The following is a 17,136-nucleotide window of genomic DNA, read 5'->3' on the forward strand; positions in this document are numbered from 1 at the left end:
CGCTCCCCACCTGCTGTTCGGCCCCCCACCCATCAACCATCCCATCTCCCCTGTGTTGGTGACAGAGGAAAGGGGGAGGGAGTAGAGATGAACCACGGCCTGCAGACAGAACTGATGGACCTGCTCAAGAATTGACATCGGATGAGAACGAGGGAAAGTCAGGGCTGTCTTCTCCACCCAGTGTCCCTCAAGCAACTCAAATACAATTTGTTCCATGTTGAACTCATCCTGTAAGCTCAGGCACTTGGCCTCTCTTATCATTTTATCATATGCCTTACAAAGTAGAAGTTCAGTAACAACACAATTGGAACTCATCATCTTCCCCACTAAGCCATCCCTCTTCCTTCTCTTAATGCTTCTTTAGCCCCCTCCTCTTCTTCCCCGTTCTTCCTCCTCCTCCTATTTGCTGTCTCAGAGAATGACACTGCATCCACCCAGCTGTCCAAACCCAACCCCCGGCCTCAGTCCTGCCTCCTCATTTACCCCTTCCATCCGATAAGCCACCAGGTGCCAGGAATCAGTGACCTCACAGACCACCCTCACCCTCAGCCCTTCTCTCCATCTCCCTGGCCCTGATTCATTCAAATCATGCTCACTTCTCCCCTGGATCCTTGCAATTCCTCCTGCAGGAATGTTCCACCCACTCCCACTCCATGTCTTGTCCTCCACGCCAGACATCACAGTTGCAGTTCACTTTCTTTTTTTTTTTTTTTTTTTGAGATGGAGTTTTGCACTGGGGTGCCATGGCGCAATCTCAGTTCACAGCAACCTCCGCCTCCCGGGTTCAAGCGATTCTCCTGCCTCAGCCTCCCAAGTAGCTGGGATTACAGGCAAGTGCCACCATGCCCAGCTAATTTTGTACTTTTAGTAGAGATGGGGTTTCACCATGTTGGTCGGGCTGGTCTTGAACTCCTGACCTCAAGTGATCCACCCTTCTCGGCCTCCCAAAGTGCTGGGATTATAGGCGTGAGCAACTGTGCCCGGCCCAGTTCACTTTCTAAACACCAATCCAATCATGCCCATCCTCTGCCTAACTTCCTTTCTTGGTACTTAACTTTTGGTCCAGAGTTCAAATCCCTCAGCAACACACCCCAAGTCGTTCCTGATGTGCCCTGGCTTCCTCTTCCTCTCGCTCCTCTTCCACCTGCCGCCTCCCTTCACCACACGTATCCCCAGCCATGCGCTGGTGTCCAGGGTCATCGTTCATCGTTCAGTCATGACTTGAAGGTTTTGCAGGCCAGGCATGGTGGTGCACTCCTGTAATCCCAGCATTTTAGGAGGCCAAAGTGGGAGGATCACTTGAACCCAGGAGTTCGAGACCAGCCTGGGCAACATAGTGAGACCCCCTGTCTCTAGAAAATAAAAATTAGCCAGGCATGGTGGTGCATACCTATAGTCCTAGCTACTTGGGAGGATGAGATAGGTAGGAGGATCGCTTAAGCCCAGGAGCTCAAAGCTGGAGTGGGCTATGATCAAGCCACTGCACTCTAGCCTGGGCAACAGAGTAAGACCCTGTCTCTAAAAATAAATAAATACAGACATGAAAATAAGATAAAGTCTCTGCGCATGCTGCTCCCTCTGTCTGAACCCCAGCCCCCAACACCCACACCTGCACACACATGCATGTGTGATGCACACACGTCCTCCCGCTCCTCTCCCCAATCTCAGCTTCTTCCTTCCAACTCTGCCTTCACCCTCTCTGAGACACCTTCCCTGACACCAGACTTAACTATTCCTCCTAACTGCCCCACATCCCCTGCTGGAGGGGTACCGCCATCCAGAGAGGGCCATCTCTGGGTCTCAGGGCTGTTTCCTTCCACAAGAATCTCAGTCCTCCAGGACAAAGGCCGTAATCTTCTTCATCTCCATCATCTTCATAGCCTGGCATCCTAACGCTGAGCCCGGGATACAGTGAGAGCTACTGTGTGTGTGTGTGTGTGTGTGTGTGTGTATGTGTGTGTGTAATACAGTCTCACTCTGTTGCCTAGGCTGGAGTGCAGTGGTGCAATCTCAGCTCACTGCAACCTCCACCTCCCAGGTTCAAGTGATTCTCCTGCCTCAGCCTCCCAAGTAGCTGGGACTACAGGTGCCCGCTGCCGCACCCAGCTAGTGTGTGTGTGTGTGTGTGTGTGTGTGTGTGTGTGTGTGTGTTTTTTTAGTAGAGATGGGGCTTCATCATGTTGGCCAGGATGGTCTTGAACTCCTGACCTCAGGTGATGCACCCACCTTGGCCTCCCAAAGTGCTGGGATCACAGGTGTAAGCCACCACGCCAGGCCGAGAGCTATATTTAGGCAGCACTTACCATGTGACAGAAATTATTTTATATTCTCAAAGCCAATCTTTGAGATAGAAACTATCCCAATATTTAAAGAGGAAGTAAATGAGATTCACAGAGATTAGAAATATGTCCAAAAGCACATAACTCAAGAGAGTCCAATTCTGTTCAAAGACCACCTCACTTCCACGGCCACGCTTTTAACCACCACATCTTATTACGTAGCTAGTATTCAGGACACATCGAACAGATTCAGGGACGACAGTGGTGACTGTCCAAATATAGAGGGCATAAGAAGAGGGGTGGCCCCATGGGCATGACCTGTGCAGTCACACAGGGCTGGCGCTTGGTTTAATGTTCTGCTATTTCTGTCTTCACATTCTTAGTAATTTCTGAATAAGAGACTCCATATTTGTATTTTGCCCTGGATCCTATAAATGAAGTCAACCAGTTCTCCATAAGAACCACACAGGAAGCAAGTTTCAATGCAGACTCCCAGGCTCCTCCCCGAGCTTCAAACCCAGGGGGTCTGGGATAGGGCCAGTAGTAACAAGGTCTCCAGCTGACTCTTTCTGGACCGCTCCTCTTCAATGCCACAGACTCTCCAAGGCCCGATGTATGCTCAGCTGCAGTTCCACAAGCTGCCACACAGTGGCAGTATAGCCCCGGTGTTTGCTTAATTTTTAAAGAGGCAGATGTGCCTGACATCTGCAAGATCCCCGCCCAGCCAGCCATCTTCCCACATGGATGCAATGATGCTTCCTCTCGGCAAAGGTTTCTAGCTCGCACTGCACATCAGTTAGTGTGGTTCCTGCAGCTAGAGCCACAGCAGAGGTGCTGCTCACCCACTCACCCATAAAAGCTACCTCTTCAGAGGGTTGGGTACAAGAGCACTTACGGTAATGGAGGGGAAATGGGCAAGGAGGCTGTGGCATCCTCAGAAGCCCTCTGCAAAAGTTCAAAGAATGGACAAGGTGGCAACCCTGGGGCGTGAGGTCTGGCAAACAGCTGACCCAACAATGGTCCCATAGTAACCCCTCCCATTTTATACAGTCCTATAGTTTTCAAAGCACCTTCACATCTAGTCTCACACTGATTCCACCCTGTTATTTGAGGCTGATAACATCCCCAACAGACAGATGCGAGAAGGTGGATGGCATAGCCCCAGGCGATGGAAAACGAAGTGGTGGGAAGGGATCCAAGCCCAGGTGTCCTGACTACGGCATTCTTCTTGCCTTATCCCTGGTCCACAATCACCATGGAACCTAAGGAAGGAAAAAGAACCTGCCTGGGCTCCGTGGCAGACCATTACATCAGAATGTATGAAGCTGAGGTACTGGCATGAGTTTTTGTTTTTGTTTAAGTGCCCCCGTCGAGTCAAATGTTCACCAAGATTGAGAAACACCAGGCTTCCCAGGAGAGCAGGCACGGGCTGCTCCACCCAGGGATAGCAGCTCCACCCGGGCACAGCAGCCGCGGTGCTGACTGCTCTTTGCAGCAACTGAGAGGACCGGGGGACGGGCCAGCTGCAACACGCATGCGCTGAATGAAAGCCAGTCAGACCCCACGCAGGGACTGCTGAGCTTCAGGCCCCAGGTCCATTCAGTGCCCAGAGCCCTCTAGGCCCTCTCCAAGCATCCCGCCTGCTTCCACCCACAGGGCTAGTATAATTCAGGGGTGGGTGGGTGCCACGCGCTGGAGTTAGGGGTCCCCAGACCCAGGGCAGGAGAGTTTGGGCACTTCTGGGGACCCTTTCCTCATCTGTAAAGTGTAACTAACTATAGTGCCTGTTTCATGGATGCACAAGGATCCACTGAATGAATACTTTTGGGGCAGTGGCCAAGTGCTGGCCTTGGCCCGGGGCAGCCTAGAACACACCCTCCTGGCAGGACTCCATCTATTCTTGGGGATCTGGTTTTCCCGCACTCCAAGAAAGCTCATCTTGTGCCATTTCCGAAAGCTGTCTTGCATTCCAGCTACACTTATGTCACACCTGGTAAAGGGCCCGCCATCCCTCCGCCTCCCCACACTCACCAGATGGAAGGTCTGGAAGGTAATGGATTGGGCCAGGCCCCTGGGGAGCCCCTCCTCTGTGGGAAGGGATCAGACTCCAGCCACAGGAGCGGGGAGTGACAGGAGAGGCCAGGCCCTGGGCCACGTGCTGAGGAAGGTTAGGGGGCAGGGACTGTGGGCCTCGAATGCTGAGCTTTCTCTCCCCATGGCACGTCGCAAAGGCAGGGGTGGGGGTGCATAAGACCCCTGGAATTCACTGGAGTTGAGAGGCCAGAAGAACAGAGTGGCAGAGGTAGGTGAGCTCTGATGTGGAACTCTGCTAAGGAAACAGAACACATTCTGTCTCCTTCCACAGTCTCTCAGCCTGCACACCTTGACAAATCACAGCACTTTGTTTCAATTGATATTTGCTGGTCTGGAGACCAAATCATTTGGTCGCCTGAATTCTCAGTGGTGTCATCTTTATGAGTAAGCCAGTTAACCACAGCCCAACTCCCTTTCTTTGGGGGCTGAACAGAAATGTCTCACCCTGGGCAGGAGGGAGTTTCCTTTATTTCAGGGGCCAGACAACCCCAATCCCAACGTTTCCTGTTCCTTATCTCCCACTGCAGTGTTATCTGAATGTGGGAGGGAGGAAGCTGGACCCACGCTCCACGTCTCCCCTGACCCCCACCCCATGACTCATGCTGCCCCTCTAAAGTGCCAGGCACAGGCTGCACGGGGGCAGAAGCCTCACCTGAGAGTCCTAAGGCTGCACTGGAGGGTTTGATCTGGATTCAGGAGGTTCCCATTATTTCTTATTGCCATTTCATGAATGGGAAACGGAGACGGGGCCTTTCCCATTTTCCTAGGAGCCAGGGGCAAAGCTGGACGCTGGTGAGTGGGCCAACCTAGGCCAGGCTCCGCATCTCTCCATGGAAGACCCCAAAGACTCAAGCAAAAGACACACACTTTACTTTTCCTTCCTTTAATCTTATGCAAAAGGGACACAGGGGTTCAAAAATAAAAATTTCTCTTCCCCCTCCCCAAACCTGTACCCCAGCTCCCCCACCACAACCCCCTTCCTCCCCCGGGGAAAGCAAGAAGGAGCAGGTGTGGCATCTGCAGCTGGGAAGAGAGAGGCCGGGGAGGTGCCGAGCTCGGTGCTGGTCTCTTTCCAAATATAAATACGTGTGTCAGAACTGGAAAATCCTCCAGCACCCACCACCCAAGCACTCTCCGTTTTCTGCCGGTGTTTGGAGAGGGGTGGGGGCGGGGGCGCCAGGCACCGGCTGGCAGCGATCTACTGCATCCGCTGGGTGTGCACCCCGCGGGCCTCCTGCTGCTCATTGTAGAAGAGATGACACTCAGGGTCCCCCCGGATGGTGGGGGCTCCCTGGATCAGCTTCCCGGTGTTGGGGTTCACACACCAGCACTCCCCACGCTGCCCGTTCAGAGACATCTTGCACTGGGGAGAGAGGAGAAGAGCGTGGAGGAGCCCGCAGCCAGCAATGTTCCTTCCCTCCCTCAACCCGGCATCCACTGAGCAGCCACCCCTTGCAGCTACCCACGCACTGCTGGGTGGAGCTTCGCAACCTCAAATATGCGCCAGGGAACCTTGATGAAATGCAGATTCCCATTCAGGAGGTCCCTGGAGGGCTGGAAATTCCGCATGGCTAGCGAGCTCCAACGTGACGCTGACGCTGCCCGCCCAGGGACCCCTCTGATTAGCAAGGCCATTCAGGACGCCCGAAGACGAAAAGACTCAGTCCCCAGTCTCAAGGGAGGTCCTATTCCAGTGGAGGGAACCCAGCCTGCCGAAGCTTAGTCACACTGTAAGGTGCAAACCCTCATGTTGCGATCAAAATCAGTGTGTGCCAGGCACTGAGTGAGCAAAGACACACCGCTCGTTCAGTTTCTAACAAATACAGTCATTTAATCCTCACAACCACTTTGTGAATTAGATGCCATCATTATCCCTGGTTTACAGATGATAAAACTGAAGCACAGATGGGCTAAGCAACTTGCCCAAGGTCACACAGCTGGTAAGAAGCATAGCTGAGATGGAAGCCAGGTATTCCCCAGGCATTCCCACTCCAAGGTCTCGTTTTATGCATAAGCTAACTACTCCTGCAAATCACATTAGTTACCCAAAGACGCAGCAGACAGCCTGTTTTCCATGAGAAGTGATCGAGATTTTTTTCTTCTGAGCTCCAAATGGAGTTAGGCGGCTTACATTTAGAGGGCATGTACACAAATAGCTTTTAATACTAACTAATATTTAGAGGGTCAAGGTGCCGGGATGGTGAAGAGGGTGGAGGAGAGGTGAGACCCCTGGGCCATCAGCAGAGCCCTGTTCCCACCTTCTGGCTCCACACATCCACACTTTAGGTCAGCCCAGACTGCCATTAGAACCACCAGAGCAGCTTTATTAAATCCCAGTGCCCAGCCAGGTGTGGCGGCTCATGCCTGTAATCCCAGCACTTTGGGAGGTCGAGGTGGGCAGATCACCTGAGGTTAGGAGCTCAAGACCAGCCTGATCAACATGGTAAACCCCATTTCTACTAAAAATACAAAAATTAGCCAGGCGTGGTGGCGGGCACCTGTAATCCCAGCTACTCAGGAGGCTGAGGCAGGAGAATTGCTTGAACACGGCAGGCGGAGGTTGCAGTGAGCCGAGATCGCGCCACTGCACTCCAGCCTGGGAGACAAGAGCAAGACTCCATCTCAAAAACAAGAAAAAGAAAAGTATGTTACAGGGAAAATATTGCATATGCACACTTGACTATTAAAATGTGTATGAACAGAAGGTGGAAAGAGGAGGGAGAAGGGCTCCTGAGCGGTTTACTTAAACTTCATTTTCTCCAATGTATTTACAGTGTTGTTCTAGATGGCTTTTCAAAATCTTTCCAACAGCATTTCTCCATCCCTGACTCTTCATTCCCTGAGATACTTCGAAACCGTGAAGGCAACTCGGCCAGTGGTTGAAATCAATGATGGTGAGAGTGTGGCTCGCAGATTATCAGCCTCACCTGAGGCTTGTTAGAGCTGCAAACCTGACCTACCATGTGGCAATTTGGGGGCGGGGCCAGGAAGAGCTCCAGGCGATGCCAATGTCCAATCAAAGCTAAGATGCTTGGTTTAAGCCACTTCCCTTATCCAAGAGCCTCCTCCTAACCCAGACTCCAAGTGAGGCCGGTGAGTGGTTGGGCGAGTGGAGCCAGCAACTGATCCGTCGCAGGCAGGGAGAAAAGCCGCACCCTCCCCAGCCTGGCAGCTCCAATTCCCATGGTGACAGGAGTCTGAGTCTCTCACTCAGCTCAGACCTCAGAGGATTATAGGCGGGTGGGGCAGAAACAAGCCACATCTGGGGCCCAGGGCTGAGGAGGAGACGCTCTGGCCCGGACTGGCCCCACACTCACCTGTTTGAGGTTGTACAGGCCATGCTTGTCACAGTTGGGGATGTGCAGGGAGTAGAGGTGCTCCAGAGGGCCCCGCTCATCCGGAAGGCGCATGGTGGAGATCCGCTCCAGGACCTGGTCCAGTTCCTGCTGGCAGGGAGTCTGCGCACACAGACAGCAGGAGACGCCCAGAGTGAGGACAGCAGGCCCACGAAGCACGCGCCAGGCGCAAGCTCAGGGAGAAGCTGCTGCACGGGGAGGGGACTTTCCCATGGTCACATAGCCAGCAGGGGGCACAGGGACTTCTGACAGCCTGCCCGGGAATCTCCCTGCCATGCTGGGTGCCCCACCCCAGCCCCTAAAGAAAGTTGTATGAATGGGAACGTTCACTCCTCTCCTTGTTCTGTGACCGTGGCTTTCATGTGTCAGAACGGGCTCTACCTCCAAATATCGATCCAAGTGGCGGTCTTCAGAGTCTCTATGCCCCCACCCCATGCCCAAGCTCCATTTCTTTCCATAAAACCAACCAGGGCCAGGACCCAAGATGGCAGAACTGGGAAGGAAAGAGGAGAGGAGGTAGCTCAGTGAGAGAAGCATATGGCAACAAGAGTGACTGAGTTTCAGGCCAGGTGCAGTGGCAGGCACCTGTAATCCCAGCGCTTTGGGAGGCCGAGGTGGGAGGATTGCTTGAGTCCAGGAGTTTGAGACCAGCCTGGACAACATAGTGAGACCCCCATTACCACAGAAAAAAAACATACAAAATTGGCCAGGTGTGGTGGTACATGCCTATAGTCCCAGCTGCTTAGGAGGCTGAGGAAGGAGGATCACTTGAGCCCAGATGTTGGAGGCAGCAGTGAGGCGTGATGGCACCACTATATGCCAGCCTGGGCAAGAGAGTGAGACCCCATTTCAGGGGGAAAAAAAAAAAAAGAGTAAGCAAGTTTCAGGGACTCTGTCTTCATCTCTGGGATTCATTTTCTTTGTCTATGTTCCAAAACCGTACAGAAATGTGGAGGTTTTAGAAGGAAAGAACATTAAGAAACCACATGTCCAGTCTATTTCACAGCCAGAGATACTGATTGCCCCAAAGGTCAGTATGTTCCACAACTATGTTTGTGGAAAGAAAGGTGCTTTGCCCACAGGTCACACCAGACGAGGGTCCTATTGGGATGCCCTCCTCCAGCTGAGACCCCACTTTCCTTGTCCTCCCACCCCTCCCACCAGGCCTGACCCTCACTGACCCTCGCAGGGGGTGGTCGCAGCTTCTTGGGCTCCTCCAGGCCGAGGTGATGTTTGCCACCCTTGCCCATCTGCCGGTGCTGCTCAGCGACCTTCTCCCGGAACACAGCCAGCTCCTTCATACCCGACTTGAGGGGCTTCCGGCCTGCACTGCCTCCCCCGCCCAACATGTTCATGGTGCTGTCCACGTGGTTCTCCACCAGGCCTCCTTCCGAGTGGTCATCGCCATTGTCTGCCGAGACAGGAAGGGAAGAAGAGCTCCAGGTCCAGTTTCCCAGAGAGACGTGCCCTCCGGGAGCCACCTGGACTGTAACGATGATGAGGGTGGAGATAACGCACGGCTAATGAGTGCTGATAGCCTGTCAGGGCCCGTGCTGAGCAATTTACACAGATGATCAATTTCAGCTTCACCCTAACTCTTAGGTGGGTACTACCAGCACCCTCCCCAACTTTCAGAGACAGAGAATTTGAGGCTCACAGAGGTCAGTTACTTGACCAAGATCACAAATCTGAAAAGTGATGGATTCAGGATTTGAACTCAGGCTGTCTGGCTCTAGAAGAATGACAGGGACCCTCTTACAAGGCTGGGGCAGAACAGAGGCGCACAGAGGGACGAAGGTATTCGAAAGGTCCTGACCATGGAATGGGTTTAAGTCCTTTTTGGGACCCCCCAGATTCTCCCACCATAACCCCCAGTTTAAAGTTCTTCATTTTTGGTCTCGAAGAGCACCAATTAGTTGAGTTTTTTTTAAAACTTGTGCCACAGACATCACTGGGCTGCAGCGTGTATGGCAAAGAAGTGGAAGGCCACATCGCCACCCAGAACCTGGTCCCAGCACCCTCCCTGCTGTCACCTTGCATTTGCCCACCTGGCCCCGCCTGAGGTCCCATAGTGCTGCTCCGAAGCGGCTACAGCTCTGCCCCACTGATGTTCCCTCGTTCCCAAGTCTGTCTATGCAGCCCACCCCAACCCCATTATACTGAGAGCACCAAGAACAGGGACTATGACTCCTTCCACTTCATAGCTTCAGCTTACTGCAGGGCACGAAGCTTCGTGATGTCTGTCCAAGAAGCATCCATGAAGTCCCCTTAGACTTTCTTCAACCTTTTGTGTGCACAGCCCAGGTGAAGGAGGCCTTGAAAGCAGCTCCAGCCTGCCACGGTCTCACTCTGGCTGACGCACGTCCAGCCAAGGGAGGCAGAGGGGATCTGAATCGCACAGCAGAGCTGTAACCGGGTGACAAGCCCCGGCAAGCTCCAGAAGGGCAGGGCCTCACACCGCCCAGCCCCAGCCCCAGCCCCTTGGAATACAGCAAACAGCCCCAGACCATCCCACCCAGAGCTGCTCTCCTGCAGGTCCCAACAAGATCTGGGTGGGTGCAGAGGGGTGTTTTTCAACCAATCTTGCACATTTTCTCTTCCCCATTAATGCATCTTCAAAAACTTACAGCCCTGAGAACACAAATGAATAACTCCTATTCTATACGAGGGTTTAACTCACTCACCAACTAAAGGAGGGGGCGCCTCTTCCATGCCAGGGACAGCACCGGGTGCTGGCACTCCAGCAGCACCTGCTGTCAAGGCGTGTCCAGCATAGGCCTCGGCATATGGAGCATTTGATGGAGGTTTGCCCCGTCCCTCCCCCTCCCTCCGAGCCTAATAACTAATCAGTCTTCACTTGCAGTGCGGCAGCATCCTTTAGAAGCCAGCACGCCGTCCCCAGGGTAGCAGCACTGGTTAAAGGGGTGTAGTCAGGTTAAATCCCAGCTCTGCCATTTTCTATATCAGCTGCACATGTTCTCCCCTGCACAGACCCTCTCTGTGCCTCTACTTTCTTAACTGTAGGTTGCTGGATAATAACAATTCTTTTTTCAAAGAGCTGTTTAGAGTTATGATGAAAGAAAAGCAGTTAAAAGACGACTTAGGCCGGGTGCGGTGGTTCACACCTGTAATCCCAGCACTTGGGGAGGCTGAGGCAGGTGGATCACTTGAGGTCAGGAGTTCAAGACCAGCCTGGCCAACATGGTGAAACCCCATCTCTGCTAAAAATACAAAAAAATTAGCCGGGCATGGTGGCGCACATCTGTAATCCCAGCTACTCGGAAGGGTGAGGCAGGACAATCGCTTCAACCCAGGAGGTGGAGGTTGCAGTGAGCTGAGATTGCACCGTTGTACTCCAGCCTGGGCAACAGAGCAAGACACTGCTCAAAAATAAATAAATAAATAAATAAATAAATAAATAACGACTTGGAGCACAGAAATTTTATATGCAGGTTGCTAGTGGCTATTACGCTGATGGTGATGACGAATGCCCCAGTTATCTACTACTTCAGCAGCATGGAACCCAACCGAGAACAGGGAAACCAAGGAAAGTAAGCTCTGAACATCCTCATAGCCGTGTCCATGGCTGCGCATGTTTAAATGTTGGCATTCTCCACTCAAGACGAGGGGAGAGTCATCCCGTGAAGAGCCTTGACAGTTCACAACAGCGCTGCTCCAGGAAGCCTGGCTTCTGGGTGTCTGCTTTCCAAGGCTGCCGCGGAAGAAAGTCAACAAAATGGAAGGGACAAAGAAGGAATGCATGTGGACGGTGGCAAGAAGGATCAAATGGCAGAGAGGAAAGAGAACACTAAGAAAACAAAACACACAAACTCCGGGTACATTTTGTGCGTGGCAAACAATGAATGCCACACCCCTCAACGACCCCTGGGGATTTCCGTGTCTTATAGCCCCAAACAAGAATTACGTTGATGACGATGATCTTGGGACATCAAAAGGGCGAGGGAATTAAAAGTCTACCTATTCATCATTTTAAAAGACTTATCCAAAACTGTTGAAAGTCAGAAAAAAAAATCGAAACATTTAAATGTATAAAAAACCTCTGAAACCTGGAAAATTCTTTTATTTAGAATGGCGATTCCCACAGGGGCTCTGGGGAGCCTGGGTTGTACCATAAATGAAGCCAGCAGAGATTAAATTGTTCCAGCAGCCCGGCAGCCCAGCACCACCAGCAGGAAAAGGCCGATTTAGCGTGCACCTCCAGGCTAGGTTGGAGTCCTGCCCCACCATGTCTAATCAGACCCAGACACCAGCCCACAGCTTTCCTCATCCATCCTGCCCTGCCCCCTGGGCTCCTCCACATGGACAGCAGCAGACACCCAGGGGCCCAGAGAAGCAGGCTGAGTGAGTCCCCCTGCTCAGCTGCCTGCCAGGTTCCCAAGAATAGGGACACTGAGTCACCCCATCGTGCAGTACAGATTTATTCAGTGCCAGCAGGTCCACACCCTCCTAGACGGGTGGTGTTGGGGGGAGCAACCATGGAGAAGAGCCCCCCTTCCCTCTTCAGATGGACCCCAGAGGTCAGGAACAAAAGGGTGAAAGAGAAAGGCCGGGGAAAGTCTGAGATCAGACAAACCTGGACAACAAACAGAAGAGGTCAGGTTCACTCAACTTTCCATCTCAACACTAACCTCTAATGCAGCACACAGACGCCCGTGCAGCGCACGCACTCATCCCCAGCCTCCCTGCCTCTGTCCCACTGCCCTTCCCAGACAGGGTTCTATCCCCAGACCTGAGTGGGACCATCTCAGGCTCCCTGCCCCTCCCCTCTTTAGGCACCAAAAACACAGGAGGAGAGCAAAGAAGCTAGAAAGTCTTCCCATGCTCAACCCCTGCATCGGAACATAGAGAAGAGCCCTTTGCCTCCATCCCAGCTACTCAGGATCAAAATGAGAAAGATAAAATGAAGTGGGAACGTCCAGTTCGCCGTCACCCGAGCCCTTGGTAGCTGAGATCACCCTTGGCGTCACCCTGCTTACTGCACCCTACCCAGCTTTCTGCCCACAGCAGCAGGAAGGATTTCTGGAGACCTGGATACCGCATTCAGAGGGGGTTAGAGAAGACAGGGGCTCTGGGAGTCTGCCGGTACTGCACCCTGCCACCATTTCTGGAACTCTCCACTGTGTGGACACGAAGTCTGTGATGCTCAGAGGCTCACCTGGCTCTACCCTTTTGGGAAGTGGCTTGGGTGAAAGCAGCCAGTCTCTATTATGGCTATAATGAATGACATGTTGTCTGGTTGGAGAAGGGAAAGGTGGCTCATGTGTAGCTCTATCCAGGAGCTTCTGAGAAGGCTCTGCTCACCCAGACTCGATGCCTGAAACATCCTCTGGGATTGGGGTCTCCACCTCAGCACTACTAATAGTGGGCCAGATAATCCTTTGCTGCAGGGGGCTAACTGTTTACTCCAGATGTTGGGCGGCATTCCTGGCCTCTACCCACCAGAAACCAGCAGCACCCTCCCCAGGTTGGAACAACAAAAAATATGTATTCATTCGTTGTCAAATGGCCCCAGAGAGGCAAAATCGCCCAGGGTGAGAATCACTGTTCTGGAGTTAGGCTTTTAGCCCAACATCTGGAAGTTGATAGCCAATTGCTGAAATGGCTCCAGGCCCCATAAAAAGCTAGTCTAGCTCCACTCTATTCCGCATCCACAGCTAAGACCCCTCCGCTACCCTTCCATCTGCAATCACACTAGCCCACAGTTTCTTGGGGACAGGGCACAGGGTCTTCTCTGGGCCTCCCAGAGGACTTTCAGCCTGCAGCTCCCCCTCTTCATTAAGCCCTCTGGTACCACATACAGTGGCCAAAGAAGCATCCCTTGGCTGCATCCCAGAGGTCAATCCAACATTAATCCTCAGAAGAAGGCCCTCTGCAATCTCTGGAAACACATTTGAAAAAGGAGAGGGGCACACACAGATAAATGTGCATTTGGGCCTGAAGGCGCCAGGCAGGGCCAACTTGTCCATTAGGCTCTGGAGGCACAGTGTCTAGGACATATTTTTATTTCTATTAACATCAGAAAAAAAAATTACTTTTAGATTAAAAAGTCTTAATATATAATATGAATATATTTGCACTTATTAAACAAGTTATAAAATATGGTTTTTTGTTGATTTTTTGTTTTTTGAGACAGAGTCTTGCTCTGTCGCCCAGGCTGGAGTGCAGTGGCATGATCTCGGCTCACTGCAACCTCTGCCTCCCAGGTTTGAGCAATTCTCCTGCCTCAGCTTCTCAAGTAGCTGGAACTACAGGCATGCATCACCATGCCTGGCTAATTTCTGTATTTTTACTAGAGACGGGATTTCACCATGTTGGCCAGGCTAGTCTCGAACTCCTTGCCACAGGAGGCCCACTTCAGCCTCCCAAAGTGCTGAGATTACAGGGATGAGCCACCACGCCTGACCGTATTAGTCCATTTTCACACTGCTATAAGGAACTGCCCGAGACTGGGTAACTTATAAACGAAAGATCTTTAATTGACTCACAGTTCAGCATGGCTGGGGAGGCCTCAGGAAACTTACAATCATGATAGAAGGCGAAGGAGAAGCAAGGCACCTTTTCACAAGGTGGCAGGAAGAAGTGCCAAGCGAAGTAGGGAAGAGCCCCTTATAAAACCATCAGATCTCATGAGAACTCACTCACTATCACGAGAACAACATGGGGGACCCAACCCCCATGATTCAGTTACCTCCACCTGATCTCTCCTTTGACACGTGGGGATTACGGGGATTACAATTCAAGATGACATCTGGGTGGGGACACAAAGCCTAACTATATCACCTTGTCTCTGCTAAAAATAAAAAATAGCCAGGCATGGTGGTGCACACCTGTGGTCCCAGCTACCTGAGAGGCTGAGGTGGGAAATCACTTAAGCCCAGGAGTTAGAGGCTGCAGTGAGCCATGATCATGCCACTGCACTCCACCCTGGGTGACAGAGTGAGACCCTGTCTCTAAAATGAAAAATAACCCACAGATGTCATATGCAAACCTGGCTCCAGGTCCCAGGAGGCAGGGGGTCAACTTGGCAGTGTTCCCCCAGGAGGACAAAGTTGATTTCCTGTCCTGAGATGTCCCAACCTCTCTGAGGTGAAGGTCAAGTTTGTCCATCCTCACAGAGGCCACCTGGATTCAACGGTATGTTTCATTCCATTTCTTTATTGATCTCAGCAGTGCCAATGAACACGCCAATAAGATGAAGAAATCCACAGGCCTGGTTTGCTTATGCAAGGTCTTTTAAAGATGGTTTAACAAGACCATGCGTCAGCATCTGTTTCTTTCTCCGAAACAGGCTTCTGGACTCAAATTCAGTGGCCAGATCTGAACTCCACATCTTGAAGTAGAAGTCCAGGGAAGGGAAATGAAAGACTTGACTCGGCAGAGATCAGAAAGCACTGTAGGCTGAGAAAAGCCTTCATTCCTTGTTACCGTTCCCAGCCAAAGAGATTCAAACTCCAAAATCTAACTGCCTGAGTTGGAATTCAAGTTTTTACTACTGAGCTGTGCAGCACCAGACAAGTTCCTTAAGCTCTCTGTGCTTCCATTGTTCATCTGTAAAAAGAGGACAAACAGGATGCACCTCCTATGGGCCACTGGGAGGATCCAAAGAGATGCTGCCTGCATCTACAGTGAGGGCCTGGCACACAGTTAGGCGCGCATGGGGTTAGCTCTTAGCCACTTCCATTTCCTGCCTACCAGGGAAGTACCCACATAGTGCCCCCCGCCCCAGTCAGACAAGGGCATCACACATTACCAAGTTCCTCCCATATATCCTCTTATAGGCTGCAGGAACAATCCACAGGAAAACATTCCAGATGTTGAACTCCAGCTAGAGATGGAATTTGCCCTCAGAACAAAAATACCAAGTTGTATTTTTTTTTTCTGCCTAAGAGAGTTAAGTTCAGAATAATATTTATTAAGCAACCACTTATGTATGCGACTCCATGGGCTATGGTGCAAAGGTCACTATAAGAAATGGTTCTTAGCAACCCAAATGACATCAATGGAAAAGGTTCATGGGCTTGGAAATGGTTAATAGAAACCTACAAGGCCCCTGAAGAGACTTTCCCTGTAGATTAGTAAGCACTAGCTCTTCTCCCCTACATAGCATCTGGAGAAATGGGTCAACACAGAAGCAAGGGATTCCACATATAGTAGGTTAAGCTTTTCCAAAGAGAAGTCAGGGAGATGACAGACAACTCCAGAGCCATTAGTTGGGGGCCTGAAGGGCAGGGGAGAACTCCCACCCCTGCCTTGGGTAGATTGCCATACCTTTCTACCTAAGACCCCTAGAGGAGAGCTGGAGATGAGGAAGGCAGATGGGATGAAAAGAAATGGACTGTTGTCCCATTTTACAGATGGCAAACCTGAGCCCAGATGGACTAGCATCTGAATTCACAGGAGCAAACACAACCTCTCTGCCATATCAGCAGTGCTTCACAATTATCATGGGGTCCCTACATTGTCTTTTGGCCCACCCTTACTAATGTAGCCAAGGAGAGCAGCTGGAAGCTGATAGCCCAAGAGAAAGAGCCTTTATTGTTCACTTCCATGCATTCATACCCAGGTTTCCAAAAAAATTTTGGCATAGCCCATTTTTCCAATGTAATCCTGTTTGTTGCATCAGTGATCTTACTCATCAAACTCGTGTTCGATAGAAACTGACTCCCATAAAATCTCATTTTCTCCTAGCACTACGTTCTGACCTCAGTGCTGTATTTGGAAATTGGTGATTCCTGATCTAAGAGAGGCCTGAAAAAGCTTGCTTAGGAAACTAAGCCCCAAGAATCTAAAAGCACCTCCCCGGTCCTTCCTGCTCAGAGTGTGTGGCCTCGGTCCTTATCCAGACCTGGTGAGGAAATGAGAGCTTTTCCCTACCTAGAACAATCACATCTTCCTAACAGTTCAATGGGTCTCCCTTCTTTCTTCCTTTCTTTATTCTGAAGAATGACTTTCTCCTCCTATCTCATGATTATCTTGAAATCTAAGAGCAGGGTTGGGGAAGAGGAGTACCACAGAGATGATCTAAGCCAACCCTGAACCTATCATTCCTCCAGTGGTGTTCACCTCTTGCAACAGGTAATAGCATTTCAAGCCTTTCAAGAGTTAATTCTGAGTAATGGGCCAGGGGAATGAAGGCTGGCTGCAGCTTCCTGGTTCCACCCTAGCTGGGCAGAAAACTCATATGGCTCCGTCTTCGTTAATTTCTCCCAAAAGGCACTTAGCCTTGACATATGTTGGGCAATAGAATTAAATACTAACCACCATCCTCCTCTCCCTGCTCTCTAGACGACTCCACTAAGATCCGTAACAGTGGACGATTCATTAACAAACTGGTATGAGCAGTGAACACCAGCAGTCAAGAACCCTGAATGCCAGCACTGCCCCTT

General features: G+C 51.4%; 1 protein-coding gene across 4 annotated transcripts in view; it reads right to left on the minus strand.

Moving 5' to 3' along the window:
* Positions 1-5,240: 5,240 nt before the first annotated feature.
* Positions 5,241-17,136, minus strand: part of IGFBP2 (insulin like growth factor binding protein 2) — a 29,408-nt gene continuing 17,512 nt past the window's right edge. For 3 of the 4 annotated variants that reach the window (XM_050751307.1, XM_050751305.1, XM_050751308.1), the window contains exons 2-4: positions 8,911-9,140; positions 7,691-7,831; positions 5,241-5,736 (exon numbers count right to left, since the gene is read on the minus strand). In XM_050751307.1, the coding sequence (XP_050607264.1) occupies positions 5,572-5,736; positions 7,691-7,831; positions 8,911-9,140 (536 nt within the window). In that variant the 3' untranslated portion in view covers positions 5,241-5,571. Of the gene's footprint in view, positions 5,737-7,690; positions 7,832-8,910; positions 9,141-9,944; positions 10,126-17,136 lie in introns of those variants that run through there. The other variant, XM_050751306.1, reaches the window with a different exon arrangement.

Source organism: Macaca thibetana, chromosome 12, assembly GCF_024542745.1.
Source record: "Macaca thibetana thibetana isolate TM-01 chromosome 12, ASM2454274v1, whole genome shotgun sequence".
Classification (NCBI taxonomy): Eukaryota; Metazoa; Chordata; class Mammalia; order Primates; family Cercopithecidae; genus Macaca; species Macaca thibetana.